Source organism: Pyrgilauda ruficollis, unplaced genomic scaffold (genome assembly GCF_017590135.1).
Source record: "Pyrgilauda ruficollis isolate IOZ18807 unplaced genomic scaffold, ASM1759013v1 scaffold2, whole genome shotgun sequence".
NCBI classification, from domain to species: Eukaryota; Metazoa; Chordata; class Aves; order Passeriformes; family Passeridae; genus Pyrgilauda; species Pyrgilauda ruficollis.
In genome coordinates this window covers 9,941,594-9,960,297 of record NW_024519206.1, presented here as the reverse complement: position 1 = coordinate 9,960,297, position 18,704 = coordinate 9,941,594, and the positions used below count along the sequence as shown (strand labels likewise).

The following is an 18,704-nucleotide window of genomic DNA, read 5'->3' as shown; positions in this document are numbered from 1 at the left end:
CCCCGCCCCCCCCATTTCTCAAAATTTTCTATAGATCAACAATTCTGTTATAATTTTAAATTAAGTATTTTCCTGCTTTACTATTTCATTTACTACTGAAAAACTAAAGAAAAAAGTGCTCAAATATCTCACTATGGAAATAACTAGGAAAACCACTGTTCATGGAACAGAAATATGACACAAATACAAAACCAGTTATTTATTGTGATTTTTTATTGTGATTTTAAAAGTTTTTTTCCTAGAAACTCAACTGGCTTGATTGAAGGGGTTTGATTGAAGGAAAACGTAACTTCTTTTCCCTAACAAAGTTAGAGCACCTGAATCAATGCATGGGATGAGTTCTTCACTCAGCCTTCTCCTTAAAATTTTCTGGACATCCTCCACACAGCTCATTTCTAACACCTACTGCTCATTTGTGGCAAATGAACTACTTGTGGAGAGTTCAGCTTATTTTCAAGACACTTCACACTGGCAAGCTCAGGTACTGCAGAAAAGAAATACCAGTCTGCAGATACTGAGGTAGCTGAGCTGTTTGTTTTTCAAAAGGTTTCCTGTAATGATGCCTGGGAATAACAAAAAAAAAGAAAAACAAACAACAACATTTCAAATTAAAACCAGCAATCCCAGGGAAGTTAACAGCCCTGATAAAGTCAGCTTATTCTACTAAAGTGGCAAGCAAAGTTTAGAGTTTAGTATGTTTGCAATTTTCTATTTCATAACCATTCTTTCCTTGGAATCTAAACATATTAGCATTAAGGACTGCACATCATGTTCTTCCCTTTCCTTTCCTTTCCATTCTACCATGTCTCCCATTCCCAGAGTGTAGAATCAGGAAGTTTCATAGGACAGAAGCAGAGATAAGTAAGAGAAGGAAATGACAACTAATCTCTTGCATTCAAAAGCTTGCTCTTTCTCCATAACATCAAGTCCTGGGGGAGAAATAGTACCTCATTGACAAAGGAAAGCAAAAAATGTCAGAATACTTATAGGGGTGGAGCACCTCTTCTGTGAGGGAAGGCTGACAAAAATGGGGTTGTTCAGTCTGAAGAAAAGAAGGTTCTGGGGAGACCTTATAGCACCTTCCAATACCTAAAGGGGCTACAATAGACTTGAAGAAGAACTTCCTACAAGTGTAGTGATAGGACAATGGGGAATGGCCTTAATATGAAAGAGGGCAGGTGCAGACTAGACATAAAAAAGAGGGTTTTTTACAATGAGGGTGGCAAAATACTGGAACAGATTGCCCAGAGAGGTGGTGGATGCCCCATCCCTGGAAACATTCAAGGCTAGGTTGAACAGGCTCTGAGCAACCTGATCTAGTTGAAGATGTCCCTGATCATTGCAGAGGGGTTGAACTACATGACCTTTAAAGGTCCTTTTCAATCCAAACTATTCTGTGTTTCTATGATTCACTGCTGCCAAAAAATTATGGAAATAGCCTTGAGACCTACTGGGAGCAGGGTGTGAGAGAGTGGGCACAATGAAGAGGCATTCAATGATCACAAAATGTAGTCTAGTTAGCATACAAACACTGTATGACTAAGGCTTAGCTTGTCCAGGACCATGCTTGTGATTCATTGCCCTTTTTTCATCCTCAAGTTACCAATCTCAATCCCTTTATTTTCCAAAAGACATCATATGCAAGCACAGGTAGGGTCAATATAACCAATGAAGATGATATTCAGACTCTCTTGCTCTAATACCAGCTAGTGTGTACTGAACAGTAGTACACCATTAGTAAGCAGAGAAGAAACCTACATGCAGAAAGGTTTTTCCAGCACCCCCAAATCTAGGCTGTTCCCAAAGCAGGCTTCCTATGGAGTCCCCTATCAAACTAGAGACTTCTGTCTATGAAAACCATCAACCAGCACCTTCCTACCAAGAAAAAAAAGTGTTCCAAGGTAAATAGGACTGCAGCTGCTCAGCTAAAGCTAACCAAACTTCTCTTTGAACCATTACAGCTAAACACAAGGTCAAGATTTTAATTCTGATTACCCAGATTAATGCTTGTGTTACACTCCTTAAACAAGCCAAGTTTAGTGCCATCTTACTCAGCTCTTAGTATTTCAACATGCCATTCCATGCTGAGAAGTACCATAGCAGACAAAATTCTCCCAATTGCGAATTTCTTACTACTAAACTATGTTAGTAGTTATGTCCCCTCAAAAACATTTCAATCCAAAAGAACAATTTTTTGCCCAGTTAAACATTTGTCATCTTAGCATATGATTATAAAAACCAAACCATTTAAGAGTCAATATGATACTAAGGTTTGCTTATGCAGATTTGACAGCAGTTAAACACGATGTGTTTTTTCTAACAGTTTTATAGTAAAACTGTGCCTATAGTCAGGCTGTTGTTGAGAAGAGGTCATTGTAACTACTACAATAGAAGACTTACTTCTATGACATAAACCCAAGCTTAGGTAAGTAGTTATCAAGCTGACAAAGATAAAACTTGATTTAGGCAGGAGTTATCCGAAACATTAAAAGTCAGCAAATTTTACACAAAGAGGCGTCCTTGTGGGACACTGCAGAGACCTTGCACAGAGTTTACTGTAAAACTAAGCTCAGTTACCCAGCCTAGAACCTTTTAATAGCTACTTTCCCAACTACTAGACCAGCAAAAGCAAACAGGCATTTCATAGTACATATCAAAAGTTCAGCAGCAAGTACCGAAGTACAGTCACCAGTTGCCTTTATCTTTTTATTTTAAAGCAAGTCACAGAAACTATGTGCAAGCACACCTTATTCCACTCAATCTCTTTGCAGAGCTCAAACTTTTAAGGGAACAACTTTATGAGCTAGTGCAGAATGCAATGAGTAGTTCCATATGAATGCACGCCAGGACACAAGGTATCCCATATTGTACACAATATAATACAATACACAAGGTATCACATATTGCCACTTCTCATTCTACATTCCCAAAAGAAGATTAGGAATAGTGCTTGGTTGGAAAAAGCTTTTTTGTGCTGTCTTTTAAACATATCAAAGCTCTAACAATAAAGTCTCATGTTCGCTTCTGGAGCCTACAAGTCTTTAGTAAGACAGAGGACAGAAATATTTAAGTATAGTTTATCAAATACAAACAGTTCAGTTTCAACTGACACCACTGGTAATATTAATTCAATGTTTAGCAAAAAATGTCAGCTATTTTAAAATCTGAATTTTAGTGATAAGTGTAATATATGTCCTCACAGTTAAGGGTTTAACGTTCATTACAGAAAATTCTGAAGAAAGAGTGCTAATCTAAAATCATCTGGTATTCTTGTAATAGGAAAAAAAAACCAACAAAAAAACCAAAACAAAACAAAGCCACAAACAACCACCACAAACAGAGCAAAACAACCATACAAACAAGGAAAACTCAAAAACTTTGTCAGACCACTCACCCGCAACGCTGGTAATGGTAACAGGAACTCCTTGAACTTGAACACCTGCAGCACTCAGGTTGGCAACACTTACTGTTTGAAGATTAGGTACTGAAGCAAGCTGAGCAGCATTTAGAGTGATGGGGGTACCAGCAACAGCCACCGGAGCAATCTGGGCAATGGTTGTGCCACCACTTGAAGACACAGGAGTAATGGTTAGCTGTTGGGGTAACCCAGCATTTTGAACTTGCAGATTTGAAAGGCTTTGCAGATTCTGAACCTGCACAGTTTGCCAGCTGATCTGTCCTGATGGTGTTAAAGTTGGAGCCCTGATGAGCACCTGAGTTGGGCTCACTGCCTGCAGCTGAACATTCTGCAAAGGCTGCTGCTGGATGGTCTGTATAGTCTGCCCTGACTGGAGCTGAAATGACTGTGGAGGAATGGCCTGGATAATCTGCTGTTGAGGCTGCTGGATCTGTATCTGCTGCAGAATAGGCTGACCTACAATCTGGACCTGTTGAAGGGAACCTGACTGATCCTGGACGTTCTGTAGTCCATTGGACTGAAGCTGACTGGAGCTCTGGGCTTCGGAGTCTGTAGCAGTTGTTTGAGGTTCTTCAGTTGCCTGCTCTGAACTGCTGCCTGCTGTGCTTGTGTATTGGCCTGTTTCTGCAGAGCTTACCAGTGTGTCACTGCTAGTCAGAGATGTCGAGGCAGTGGTTGTAGCGGTGGAAGATGAGGAAGGAGACTCTGGCATGGTACTACCAGAGGCAGAAGTGACAGGTGTAGATGCCAGCTGATTTCCATTGGAAACTCCACTCTCCGTAGACTGGCCAACTTGCCCCGAACTTCCTCCAGTGGCAACGTTGTTAATCACAGGCAAAGCCAGGGTTACCCCACCAATGTTTATAGGTAGCGTTGTTACAACTTGCGCCTGAGTACCAGGAATAGTTTGCAGTTGCAGTGGTATGGAAACACCGGGCCTAATTTGGACTGGAACTGTCTGATTTGCTAGGTTTTGAGCAATAACATTTCCTGAAGCTGTCCTGTTTGCAGTTGTTAGGATAGCTTGATTATTCCCTGCAGGAATAAGCTGAATTTGACCCTGTATATCTTGTAGACCAGTAGCATTGGATGGATTGATTTGACCTTCCGTTGTCTGAATCTGTGGAATCACTTGGTACTGGACACTACCGCTTGGATTCTGTACTTGAATGACTTGGAATTGTCCAGGGGTCGTTGTAGAAGAATTGCCTGATTTGGTTTTTGAAGGAGATGTACTTCCATTGTTACTGCTGGAGGGACTTGCTGCACTTGAGGCAACAGAAGATCCTTGCTGAGCAACATTATTGTCTTTTGAAGCAGAAGGAGCAGCGGCAACGAGCTGCCAAGCATTTCCAGCTAGCTGAGTTGTTACCAATTCCAACTGCTGTGGCTGATTCTGAAGCTGCACCAAACCTTGATTTGGGTCTATAATAATCTGCTGCTGTCCAGTTCCTTGATTCTCACCAGGAGTTCCTATTTTGCTGCAAGTGGCTGCTAGCAAAGCAAGCGGTGAAGGCTGAGAATCCTATCCATAAAAAGAGAACACAGAAAGCATTTAGGACAAGAGTGCAAGTATGAAGCATCAGAAGTCAGCACTAAGGTTTGCACCTTAAGGTGGAGGAAGCAAAAAAAAACCAAAACAAAGTGCTTCTGCAGAGACCAATGATACAGCTCTGAATAAGGAAGTATGAATTGCTGTAAATAATCTTTAAACATAGTGCTCTTAAAAGTCTCTAATTATCAATGATTATGTGACAGCCAAGACCTCAACTGCATCATCAATTCAGTCTTTTTTTCCCCTCAAAATAAAGAAAAAAAATTAAAAATGCTTCTATTACATGGAAAGCAGCTGATCACTGCAAAATGCAACCAAACAAACATGTCCAGGCAGTAAAAACACTGCACCCAACCAACTGTGTTTCATCCAACCCAAAGAAAGATGCACTGAGCAGGAAATGCTGTTAGCTGAACATTTCATTTTAAATGCTAATAGTTTGGGCACTTCCCTATTCGGGTGTGTGTTCTTTACCTGTGAGCCTCCAGTTTTCCCTTTTTTATTATTATTGTTGTTGTTCTCTGCCTCGGGAGATTTCTCTCCCTCTGTGGGCATAGTTTCCTCCTTCTTTTGATCTGCAAAAATATCAAGTGTAACAGGTTAATTATTCACCTTCATTTATACAATAACAAAACATACAAGCATATCCTTTTCGGTACCCAGCTTGTCGCTTTTGCCTCTTCATAAAAACAACAGTACAAATCATTATTACAAAAGAACGAGTCCTCAGAAACGTGGTTTGAAACCCAACCCATGGGGGCTGGAGAGTTAACACCCAGAAAGGGGAGGTTTGGTTTCCTCTCCCAGAGACAGCAGGAAAAAACCACCCACAACCCTCCTCCTCCTCCTGCCCCCTAAAGCATCGACGGCCACTGAGTGGCCGCCGATGCTTTAGGGGGCAGGAGGAGGGTTGTGCATGGGAGGGAAAGAGGGAGGAAAAGAGGAATGAAGGAGGGAAGGATGTGCACAGGAGGGAGGGTTAGCGAAGAAAGGGGGAATGGAGGAGGGAGGTACGGAGGAGGCAAGCCGGAGGGGCAGGCAGGAGAGGAGAAGAAAGGGGGCATAGAGGAAGCAGCACGGATGGGCGGAGGGGCAGCGAGAGAAGAGCGGGGTAAGAAGGGGGAGAACAGAGGGAAGAAAAGGGGGAACCCGGGAGGGCGGGATAGAGGGGGGATGAAGGGTGGAGGGAGGAGCAGAGGGAGGGAGGGGTGTGCACAGGAGGGAGAGAGGGAGGGGGTTACATACCGCTCATCCCGCATTAATGCCCCGCTGAGGCGCCGCTCTAGGGGGGAGGAGAAGGAGGAGGAGGAGGCGGAGGGTGGGGTGGGGGTAGCGGGGAGAAGGCCGGTCGCAGCCGGAGCTGGGAGGAGCGGGACGGCCTATTTTTCCACGAATGGCCGCCGCTGGGCTGTGGCGTAGCTGCCTCTCTCTCCGCCCGCCGCTGCCGCCGGCCTCAGCCCGCCGCCTTGAGTGACAGCTGGGGCCCGGGGTGGGCGGCACGGGGGCGGGGCCCGCCGGGGCCCCAACGACGCCCACTGAGCAGGAAACCGAGCCCAGCCGCCGGCCCCTCGGTCGCGCCGCTCCGCCTCAGCCCGGCTCCCCACGCCGCAGGCACAGGGGGCGGGCCGGAGGCGGGCCGCGGCCCAGGGCCCTCGGCCTCCTCCTCCTCCTCCCCCTCCCGGCGAGGGGGCGGGCGGGGCCGCGCGCGGCCGCCGGCCAACCCGGTGGCGCCCGCCTGCCTCGCGCGCTCGTAACTGACAGCGCGCGGGAAGCCCCCGAGCCGCCGCTTCCCCTGAGGCGCGGCCCCCGCGCCCGCTTCCCCGGCTGCGCAGGGAGCGGGGAGGAGACGCCCCTGCGGCTTCCCCACGGCAGCCAGGGCCTGTTCGCTCTGCCGCCTCTGTGCTCCTTTGTAACAGCGTCCCGCGCCAGCCCTCTGCCTGCGGGCGGGGGAAGGGTGGCTCGGGGATTGCGTCCGCACCTGCTGCGTGGAGGCGGGAACTGCTTCTTCCCTCGCCATTGGCTCGGCCGCGGCGCTGGGCCCTGGGCGCACGCCGGGATATGTAGTTCTGGGCTGGCGGTGGCGGCTAGCGCGCATGCGTGGTGGCTGTGCCCGGCAGGTGCCTCCGGCGCGGTTCGGGGCGGGTCAGCGCTGGGCCGTCCCTGCTCGGCCTCGCTGCGGAGTCACAAAGCTGCCGTCAGTCTGGGCTGGGTGTTGCTCGATTAAAACCAGATGAATTCCCGTGGTGCTGGTGTTTTCCCCCGATGCTTGTGCCGCTGTTCCCTGCTGCTTCGGCCCCGCTCAGGCTGACTGGCTTGGAGCGATAGCTGGGCAAGGCGAAGCCGGTCGTGGCAGCTGTGGTAGATCTACAATAACCGCCTCCATGGCAAAGCCTGTTAGCCTTACTCAGATTTGGAAAAAAAATGGGTGCACCTGTGCAAATTTTGCCCGTTCAAATTTTCTATACTGTATGCCGGATTTTTTTGTCAAGTGCAAAATCACCAGCCTCTGTGATGATTAGTGGCACTGAGCACCTCTCCTACAAGGGAAAGCTGAGAGAGGTTTGGATTTTTTCAGCCTGGAAAAGAGAAGGCTTAAGGGTCACCATTTTTGCAACCTTCCAGCACCCAAAAGGAGCCTACAAGAAAAACGGAAAGAGACTATTTGCAAGAACTATTTGTTGTGATAGGACAACAGGGGTACGGCTTCAGTCTGAGAATAGGTTTAGATTAGATACTAGGAAAAAATTCTTTTTTGTGGAGAGGGTGAGGCACTGGAACAGGTTGCCCAGAGGAGTTGTGGGTGCTCCATCCCTGGAAGTGTTCAAGGCTAGGCTGGAGGGAGTTCTGAGTAACCTGGCCTAGTCGAATGAGTCTCACATGGCAGAAGGGTTGGAACTAGATGATCTTCAAGTTCTCTCCCTATGCAGGCCATTCTATAATTCTATGATAAAACAAAGACAAAAGTGCCAAAGCAGTTCTTTTGCCAGCTGTTCAACAGTTTCATCCTCCAAAGGGAGGAGGCCACCCTTCCCTCAATCCCTACTCCAGGCCTCCAGCAAACCCTTTGGAAGAGAGGAAATGTAGAAATACCATTGTAGAGTAAGAAAGTGATAGGCATAAGTATGATACAGGTTGTTTCCAGACATTGTACAGACAGAAAACACAGGTCACAAGTAGAAAGTCACAGGACAGAATAGTTTGGGTTGGAGGGATGCACAAGGATCGTTGAATCCAACTCAAGTGTTACATTGTCATGGCAGTGATGAATGATGTTTGTCCCTACTATGAACATAACATAGCCATGCTCTGAATCTCTGCTCTGTTATGTTGTATTGTAGTGGCAAGACACCAGAACAGACCAGCTGTTGGGCCAAAGGAACTTCCTTTGCCGGAAGTTTTTGGGAAGTTAGGATGTGCATGTACCAGGCTGCTCTGGGAGTATTTGATTCCACCTCAGTGCAGGGTTAGACAGAGTAGTTTTCTGAACTCCATCACAATTCTGTAGTTCTAAAGGTTTCTATTTTCTAAAGAGACAATTTTCTTGTGCGTCAGTCAGTGTGGTGTGGTTTTATGCATTGCTCCATACTTTTGAAAGGCTTACCCACTGTAGTAGTGAAAATTTAAAACTACGTTCCAAAAATTGGCCCATTTCTTAACAACATACCAAAGAAAGATACACGGAATATCACACATAACATAATTGAGATTGCTTCTTCTTTCTTTTCTACAGTGTAAATATATTTCTACTTCTTGCTCCCCCAAACTGTCCAGCCCAGTTTTTGTGAGCTGGGATTCTGAGGATATCCCACTATTGTGCTTTTAAAGAATATAATTAAAACTTCCTTCTTTCATCTATAAATTCCCCAAAACTGCTTGAATTCCTGCTCTTTCTTTGTGACAATTTTTCTTTTTGTTTCACAGCAACAACAGTTGGGAAGGGATCATGACCCCACAAATGCTGAATTGTTTGTGTTCAGACAAGCAAGTGGTAGTAGCTCACAGTTTACAGCTCAGCCTAGTCAGTGCCAGGGAGCAGCAAGACTGGGGCTTCCTCCTTGGAGAGTCCACTGCCAAGGCAGGGCAGTGCCTTCCTGTTCAGGGCACCACCTTTCACATCCAAGCAGGTCTGAGGTAGTGACAGGACTTGCTGGTGACCCAGTGGTCATCAGATGAGCAGGAGACTGGGCCACCTCCAGCACAGGGCCAGGGCTGAGCTCCTTGAGAGCTCCAGCTCCTGGACAGTGTGTGGGAGTGTATGGTCAGGCTGTTCAGAGCACCAGAGCTTTCCCGTGCACTCAGCTCTGGAAAGCAGAGTATGCAGTATGGGGTGGGGCACCTCCTGAAGGAAGGGATATATGAAGAAAGGCAAATGTGCTATCCAGGTCACTCAGGTCACTCTCTCTTTTTTTTTTTTTTTTTTTTTTTTTTTTTTTTTTTTTGCGAGAGACGGGTTTTAAGTCCTATGTATCTTTTAAACTTTTACTGGATTTCCATCTAGGCTGTAGGTACAGTGCTTTTGAAAAATTTGCTCTAGGGTGCAAAGAGTAAAATCTGTCTCAACTGAAGTGACAGATAAAATATGGTGGTGGTGGTGTAGGTGGTTTCAGTAGGGGCACCATGATTTTCATTTTTTATTTTTACCATCCATAGTTACTCCTATACCACCTACTCTTTCCCAAATTCCAAATGTCACTCTTGCTCAAATTCTTTCTGCCAGCTTAAGCTTTCTGAGTCTGCCCCTTTCAGCATTGTTCCCACATGAACCAGTACCTTCCCTTTGCACCCTGACATGGTTGTTCTCTGTGGGCTTTGATTGAAGTCAGCAGTAGTCACCTGTTGAGTTATATGAAAGAAAGATCAGGTCTGAGGATTTATGTCTGTTGGCACAGGAGTTCCAACTGCTAATGGGGATCTATGAAAGTAAAACATCAGAAACGGGAAAAAAATAAGCAAAAGGCTTTCATTACCGCTTTCTTTCAGGCTCAGAACTTTAGAAGTGTGTTGTCACCCAGGAAAAGAGCACAACATGGAAATGTGTGGGTGAGCAGAGACCCACTGAAATACGAGGTTCCTGGCAAGATGTAGCTCAGGCATAGTATCACATGAGGGTGGCTGGTTTGCACAACAGCCCAAACTAAGAAAATCCACTTAATGCTGAGTCTTTATTGCTTTGTGTCTCTCACAGTGTGTATATATTTTAACTACAAAGAGCTTAGCTCCTTGTTTTTGATACTTTAATTATCCTTCCTCTCTATTCATATGTTCAGTTTTTCTGTCTCTCTTGTTTGTCAGTTCTTCTGTGTTTTGTTTCTGTTTTCCTAATCTTTTCATTTTCTTTATTTTCTACAACTTTTTTTTTCTGTGTGAATTTAATTCCCTGGGTCTTGCTTTTCCCATTATTTTTTGCTACTTTCTTTCTTTGTTCTAAGAGCCACCCATTTCTCCACCTCAAAAATATTCTCTCACCCCAAATCCCCACGTGTGTTGCATTCTTTTTTTTTTTTCTTTTTTTTTCCTCCCCCTTTTTAAGCTCCCAAACTCTCTTCTTTATCACTTCTGGCTTGCTCTTTAAGCCGACTTTAGCATTCATTGATTTTTCACCTAACACACTGACTGATATTTTTGAACCTATTTAGGCATGACTCTCTAGAGCATAGTAGGGCTTGTAATGCTGAACAGAACAACATCAAATATCTTTACAAAGGGGAAAAAAAAGAGGGGGCGTGAAGGGGGAGGGAAAGACAGCTGTCTGCATGCTCCAGTTTCATTGGTTCCCTTCTCTGCCAGCACTTACATAGGTTGTGTTTGGACAGAGAGAGACGAGAGGCCGGCAGCTGCAAACAGCAGAGACAGTAATGACATGGTGGCTTCACAAAACTGTAATTCCAGTTGTAGGGGAGCTTCCATTAGATTAAAAATGCTGCAGCCCTTAGACACAAGGTGCTGAACTACTATAAGACCACACTGTTTGACTGAAGGTGGAGGTGGTGGTGAGAATATTTATATAAACATATGAAGGAGTAATTTTTGTCTGCCAGGATTGTGTAAGATCAAGTATCACATAACTGTATTTCTGAATGAAGCTTATTTGCCAGCCCAAAGGCTCTTTTGCCAGTTCTTTCATGCTCCTTTTGTGCTCTTGATGCTGCTTTGCCATGGAATTCAAATGTTTCCCAAGAAATATAACCAGGTTTGGATGCATATTTACTCTTATGCTTCTGGTGCTTTTGTTGTAAACTGTCTCAACTCCATCAACAGCAGCTTTGAAGAATTTGGTGATGGCGTAGCGTTACTGATCAGACAGAACCTGGACCAGAGCCACAGTGGAAATCATGTACTTGGCAAGCAAGCCCCTTCGGCATTGTTCCACATGATCCCAAGTGAACCAAGCAAAAGGTGTTTGACCTACTTGGATTCTGTGGAAAATATATATTGACAACACCATGGGAACTTGAGCAATGATTTCTTTTGTAGCATCCTGTCCTTGCAAATGCATCAGCCTGGGGAACCTCAGACAGCACAGGACTGGATTAAGAATCTTTCCTTTAGGAAGACAAGTAGCAGAAATGAGTGCTTCAGTTCTGATTGCCATGGCCCTAACTTCTCCAGGCCTGAAACACAAAGCTTCTCTTGTACTGCATTCAATTGTACCTGCTTCTCACTCACCTGATGTTCTCCTAGGATATTCTCATGCCATTACTATGTCATTGCTATGAGAAAGCAGGTATGTCTCAGGCACTGAATCAAACATTTGTTCTGAACAGGATTTATATGGCTCTAGACAGGGCCCATGCACTCTGCACCCTGCTGCCATATCAGCTCTGACTATCGGATGACATTGTATCAGACATTGTGAAAGTGAGTTTTTAGTTTAGGAAGGGAAAGTGAAGTCTACTTGACATTACTCAAGACATCAGGCTTTGTTTCTTGTCACAGTAACAAGTGACAGCTGCAATCCAGGACTTCAGCATATCCAAGGACACAGTGTGGGAATTGACTTCAGGACATACACTGAGAAGCTTCCCCTACCAAGTAAAAAATGTGTTCATCCAACACCCAGGATCATATCATCTAGCACAGAGATAATCTGCATACCTTAAGGGAGTGATAATTGTCTTCTGTATTCTTTTCTATGCCCAATCTATCACAAGTCTGAAAACTAAAATCAAGTCTTGCCTGAAGTATGTTTGAATTCAGGGAGTTACTTGATTCTACTTGTCATTGCAATGAAGTATTTTTGGCTTCTCTCCTCCTGTCCCTAGCTTCTGTCAAGTGTAATTCTCTGCAGACATCTTGCCTTCTCCTTTCTCCCAAGCCAGAGAGCCAGCCCCTGTTGGCTGTGTGTGACATACCCTACCATCATCAATCCTAGATTAAGCAGGGAAGGAAAAACCTTGAGATGTAGTTCCTTCTGATGAGGAGATAGATACTCTTAAACATGTAAAACAAATGTGGGAAAGCTATGTGTAGAATAAAATCTGGCAGAAAATCGGGGACTTTTCTTTGAGGTAAACAAGTACACATAGCCAGTGACCACTTGAAAGTAATTAAATCAGTAACTGAAAAGGATTTAGTGAAGATTGCCAATGGATGAGCTCATGAGCTTGAATACCAGGGTGCAGGCACAGTGGCCCTGATGGGTCAGTCTGTTGATCTCAGTGTGTTGGGAGCTTGAGGGATCATAGTCTTCTTGTGTCAGCGTGGCCAGGAGAGAGCTGCGGGATGCGCAGATACCGTGCATCTCCACGTATCACCAACCCTAGCGTTGTCTTCCATGGTTGTTACAAAAGCTTGCAACACAGTGACTCCTTCCTTTTGATCTAGAACCCGGAGATCTGAACTCATGGATGTGGTGGTTTAGCCCCAGCCAGCAAGTAAGTAGCACTTAGCTACTCACTCACTGCCCCCTCTGCCCGGGTGGGATGGGGAGGAGAAACTTCTGGGTTTACATAAGAACAGCTTAATAATTAAAAGAAAACATAAAACACTAAACATCAAACATAAAATAATAATAATAGTGGTAATAATAATTAAAAGCTTGGCAACAAAGAGAGAGAGAAATAAAAATAAAACCCAAGAAAGACAAATGATGCACAATACAATTGCTCACCTGTTGACCAACATTCAGTCCAAGCCTGAGCAGCAATTGTCTCCTCCTGTCAACTCCACCCATTTATGTACTGGGCATGGTATTCTGTGGTATGGAATATCCTTGTGTCTAGTTTGGGTCAGAAGTCCTGGCTATGCTCCTTTCTGGCTTCTTGTGTACCTGTTCACTAGCAAAGCTTGGGAAACTGGGAAGTCCTTGATTTAAAGTAATTATTTCTCAGCAGCACCTAAAATATCAGTGTGTTATCAACATTATTCTCATACTAAATGCAAACCCCACAGTACTTTACCAGCTACTAGGAAAAAAAAAAAAAAATGATCTCAGCAGCAGCCGGGATAGTGGAGAGAACATTTTCCCTGTCAGTGACTCCATCAGATGCAGCTGAGGATGTATCTGAGTTTACTACCACTTCCTATCAAAATGATTGTTTTAATTTCCTAAGTAACCTTGCTTGCTGTTGATTTTTCAGTCCCAAAATGCTGCCAGGGCACTGAGATAGGGGAACTGTGCTTTGGGTCTCTGCATGATTAATTATTTCCTCTACTTGCTCAACAACATGCTCACACACTAGTCTTCTCACCAAAAAAGGGCTGAATTCATCATTAATATTGTACTTCTCATTCTAGAAATTTCTTTTTGCTGCTGATCTTCCCCACCTGCATTTGCAGAACTCTTCTCATAGAGCCAGATGTGATGCTCAAAAGGATCCTGTCTTTGTCATCATTGACAATATATGACTACACAGAAAGTCATGTCTGATGTAACCAACTTTGCAGTCTCATTTTATGTGGCCCATTGTGTGCAGGAAACTCTTCTGGCTCAGGAAGTCTGCCTACATCTGTGCTGCCACTGAAAGCACTGCTGCTCTGCCCACATACATGTTTTTTTGCTCAGTTCATCTTCCAAAAATGGAAACACTGTGATGGCAGGTGTGGTGATAGGTCCAGGGCATTTTATATTAGTTGTTTAAAGTTGTTCAACTTAAACAGTTCAAAAACAGAATCAGAGAATATGCTGAGTTAGAAGGGACCCATCAGGATCATTGAGTCCTACTCATGACCTGTCTCACCTACTTCTTGCAGTGAAACCAGGCTGGCAGTTTACAAAGTACCAGAGGATGGGAAAGTGGGATGAAGTTCAACCAGGATACTAGTTAACATGCCTGTAATACATGTAGACATAAACAGGACACTCTATGTTCTGTGTTATTTGCAATTTGTAATCCAAATTTTGTATGTGGTACCAGTGACCCAGTTCTGCACAGGTCTTGTATTAGTAAATGTAGATGAAAACTGCATGAGGAACATGTCAATTACAATGTCAGTTCTTGTTTGAGAAAATAAATGAAACCTGGAAATTCACGTCTACAGGTACAGCAGATGGAGGGGGGATTTTTTTTCTCCTTGAACTCTAATAGAAAAAAAAAAAATAAAACAGTTGAAACAAGCACAGTCCAGAGCCTCAAATATATTTTCTAATCTTGACTCTTCCATAGGATACAGTTTTACTTTCATGAAATGTCTGAGGAGAGGGAACTGAGGACATGAGCCACAGGCTCAATTTTTACCTCTCTCCAAGTCTCAGTGCATTTTATTGTAGAAGAATAACCCTTGCAAAAGACTTGCACTAACAAGGGTCCAGATAGAAGTAAACTTGTTGTAATAGATAATTTCAAGTACCCAGGATTAATGGCTCAAATACTACTGAAGGATATAGCTAAGAGTAGCAAATTCTTGTTACCACAAAGGACTGCTTTAAGCAGTAGGTGGCTTTGCTGGTGTGCAGGAGATTTAGTCCTAAGTAACAAATGAGATCTGATTTAAGAAGTAATTATAGCTGACTCTCTCTGTCACAGTAGCTGCAAGATAGTGAAGATTAGTGTAGTAATCTTAACTGCAGAATGGGTGTCCACAGGCATAAAACCATGAAATCAAAGGCAAAGTATTTTAGAAAATAAAATCCTTAAAATCAACCTGGTAAATATTTAACTACATTATAGTATAATGATTAAAAGCACAAAACATACTGCATTAGATAGTTTATTTGAGTAATAAATAAGCCTATAAATAGTTAAAAGCAGCCCTTGTGATGCCAGGGGAAAGCATCAAGAACAGTGTCATCTGAATTCTGTAGCTGATTAAAGTGTCAGAGAGGTTCTGTGAGGAAATGTAAAATTGAAGTGGTCAGAAATAAATCCGAAAGAAGACAAATACTTGGAATCAAAGACCTGCAGGCATCAAGAGATGCATTAAGCTGTCATGAGAGAATGGATCGAAGTCAGCAAGAGGTCTAACCTCTGCAGATGTTACTGTTTAAAACTAGCAGACCACCAGGGCATGAATTTCTGAAAGACAAGTCACTGTCAGAAACTGTCATGAAAATATTTAGTACTAAAAAAATAGCTAATTTAAGTTACAACTTTCTGTTGCTTTGAGACTCTAACAAAAGTAGCAAGAATGAAAATTCAGCAGGATCTACTTGTTTGCCTCTTCCCCCAAGGAATGGAGAAACTCTGATGAGTATTTTTCTAGCCTCTTCTTAGAAAGTTGAATTGTGGAGATTGTACCTCAGTTTTTGGGTGACCTATTTCTGTCTGTAGCTATCCTTGGAGTCAGAAGCTTTTTGTGTTTTATCCTAGACCTTTCCAGCTGTGATTAAAGCCAGCAAGGTTCTGCCGTGTCTTCAGTGTCATGAAGCACCATCATGAAGAAAGATCCCTGCTTTTTAGAATTTTTTACATATTGGAAGGTTGAGATATCACCTCCACACCTGCCATCAGCCTTTATTTTTTAGAGCAAATATTACCTCTCCTTTTTTCAATAATTTTCCATATTTTAAACCATTTAAAAACTACTCTTTATGTACTATTGTATGATACTATTATAGTACTATTGCACTATTGTATGTACTACCCCAAACAGAGGCTTCTGAAAGGTGAGTTAAGAAAAACAATTGCTAATTCTGCCTCACATATGACATATCTATTAGAATGTCCCAGGATGAGTTTTTCTGTTTTTCCATCAGTGTGGTATTGTTGATTCTATTCAATATGTGGTTTATTGTAACAGCCAGGTCTCTTTCTACAGAGCTGTTAGTACTCTCAATTTTATATTTATGCATTTGATTTTCTTCTAGCCTCAATATAGTACTTGGTCCTTGTATTTATTGAGTTTCATCTTATTGATTACAGACCACTTCTCCTATTTATCAAAGTCATTTTGAATTCTAATCTTTCAGCTCCCTTGCACCTCTTCTCTTTGACATTTTTTTGAATGTGCTCCCCATTCCATCAACCAAGTCATATGTGAAAATTTTGCACTGGATCAGATTTTGGCCAGATACTAGCAGAATTCTGTATTATATATCCTTTCTATTTGAAAACAAAATATAAATAAGTCTAGGAGTATTTTCTGCAAGCAATTATGCACATATTGTGTGCAGCAAGTTAGCCGAGAACAAAATGTTTCTGTACCTTGTTAATGAGAATGTCAAGTAAGGTAGTGCCCAAAGATTCCCGTAAGTCAATACACATCTCTTCTACTGCCTTTTTTGCTATGAGCCAGATAATCTGTTAAAGAAAGAAAACACAGCAGTTTATCAAACTTTTTTTTGCAACAAATCTTTTCTGCCTGTTTGTTTTTCACTGACCTTCCAGGTGCTTTAAAAGTGTCAATTTAATAATTTATTAGAGTATTGTTCTTGATGTTGAATTGATGTTGACTGCTGATTTTTCCTTTCTGAAAATGATATTTTATTCTCCCCTATTCAGACTACCCATTGTTAAAGAATTCTTGAAAACAATGATGGCAATGCAGTGTTATAAATGTTTTAATTCTAGGACCACTTCACAGAAAATATCTGAGGTAAATATTTGGATACTGTGTGAACATAAAAATTGTGTCTCTGTTCTCGATATTAATATTTGACACTTGCTTCAAAAGGGGAAAATTATGTAAACACTTTAAAAGACAAAATTTTCAAGACAAAAAATAAAGTAACTTTTCAGAAGAAAAGTTGTATAACTACTTTAGTAGTATTCCTTGTAGCTTTAAGAGACTTTTCCTTCTAAATATTGCTGGCGCTTATTAGAAGAAGCTAGTTAGATACTTACTAATTTTCTCTATCCAAACTACATTATAATAAATTACTGGTTGCCAAATTGCATCTTTGAAATAAGTCAGTGGTGAAAAGAATTAAAATGTGAACAAAAGAAGAATAGAGATAGTAAGACATAGAAATATTGAAATATAGTGTATTTACACACAACTGGCCATGTTTATCCCCTTACCCCTCAATTTTCCCACTCTTGCTCCTCCCCAAATCACCTAAACATCTCCCTTTTCCTGCCTCTGGATCCTCCCCTAAACATTATGTAGTAAATCCTGTACAACTTGAAAATGCTTTTCTCCTGCATTGCATGATGTATCCCACCCTCTTTGCTTGGTCTGGAAGGGGATCTAGAAAGCTGCTTGCTTGCAGCACCTTGACATTATGGCCTTTCCACCTGGACACTGGGTCCCTGCTGGGACAGTCCAGGTAGGAGCCTGAATAAAGTGTTTGTTTCTTGGTACTCCTTGTTCAGGTTGTTCTGTGGCCAGCAGGACCAGGGCAGTGATTGTCCCCTCATACCTGGCACAGGTGAGGCCACACCTTGAACCCTGTGTTCAGTTTTGGACCCCTCACTACAAGAAAGACACTGAGGTGCTGGAGAGTGTCTAGAGAAGGGCAACAGAGCTGGGGAAGGGTCTGGAGTGCATGTCCCATGTGGGAACTGGGGTTGTTTATCCTGGAGAAAAGGAAGCTCAGGAGGAACCTTACTGCTCTCTACAGCTGCCTGAGAGGAGGCTGTAGCCAGGTGGAGTTCAGCCTCTTTTCCCAGCTTATCTGGGATAGGACATGAAGAAAAGGCCTCAAGTTGCACCAGGGAAGGTTTAGATTGAATATGAAGAAAAAATTCTTTGCTGAAAGGGTTGCCAAGGCTTTAAACAGGCTGCCCAAGGAAGTGGTGGATCACCATCTGTGGAGGTATTTAAAACTCGTGTAGATGTGACACTTAAGGACATGGTTTAGTGGTGGGCTTGTCAGTGCTGGATTAACAATTGGACTCAATGATTTTACAGGTCTTTTCCTGTGTAAATGATTCTTTGATTGTATTATTCTAGGTTCCTGCCTGCTACTCTGCCTTCCCTGTAGTCCTCTGGACTTGTGGAGATTGGTCCTCAGTGGTCTGATGGCATCTGTGATGGGTCTGAGGGTAGCCCAGCAGGGTATAATTTGGGGTTCCCTATCCTTCCTCTCTCTCTCTGAACATCTTTGTGGGCGTGCAGGTGAGCTTTAGCACACAACTGAGTAGCTTTTCTGCCACAGATAGCACTCCAGATAATAATTAAAAAAAAAAAACCAAAAAACAAAAACAAAAAAAAAACCCACAAAAACAAATAAACAAAAAAAAAAAAACCAAACCAAAAAAAAAAAACCCAAACCACCCCTCTTCCACCAAATAGTTATAGCCTGTCATTTGTAACTGATTTTTCTTAGTGAAATTTAAACCTCTCTGGAGGAAAGCACCTATTTGCTGTTGGTCTTGTAAATACACATATTTGATGCTATGAGTTGTAGGA

At 43.0% G+C, this 18,704-nt stretch overlaps 1 protein-coding gene across 1 annotated transcript in view; it reads right to left on the bottom strand.

Annotated features, from left to right (window-relative positions):
• Nucleotides 1-6,649, bottom strand: part of SP4 (Sp4 transcription factor) — a 27,910-nt gene extending 21,261 nt beyond the window's left edge. Inside the window, exons 1-3 of the mRNA XM_041466525.1 lie at nucleotides 6,219-6,649; nucleotides 5,448-5,548; nucleotides 3,395-4,943 (exon numbers count right to left, since the gene is read on the bottom strand). Of these exons, the coding sequence (XP_041322459.1) occupies nucleotides 3,395-4,943; nucleotides 5,448-5,548; nucleotides 6,219-6,225 (1,657 nt within the window). The 5' untranslated portion in view covers nucleotides 6,226-6,649. The remainder of the gene's footprint in view (nucleotides 1-3,394; nucleotides 4,944-5,447; nucleotides 5,549-6,218) is intronic.
• Between the last annotated feature and the right edge of the window lie 12,055 nt (nucleotides 6,650-18,704).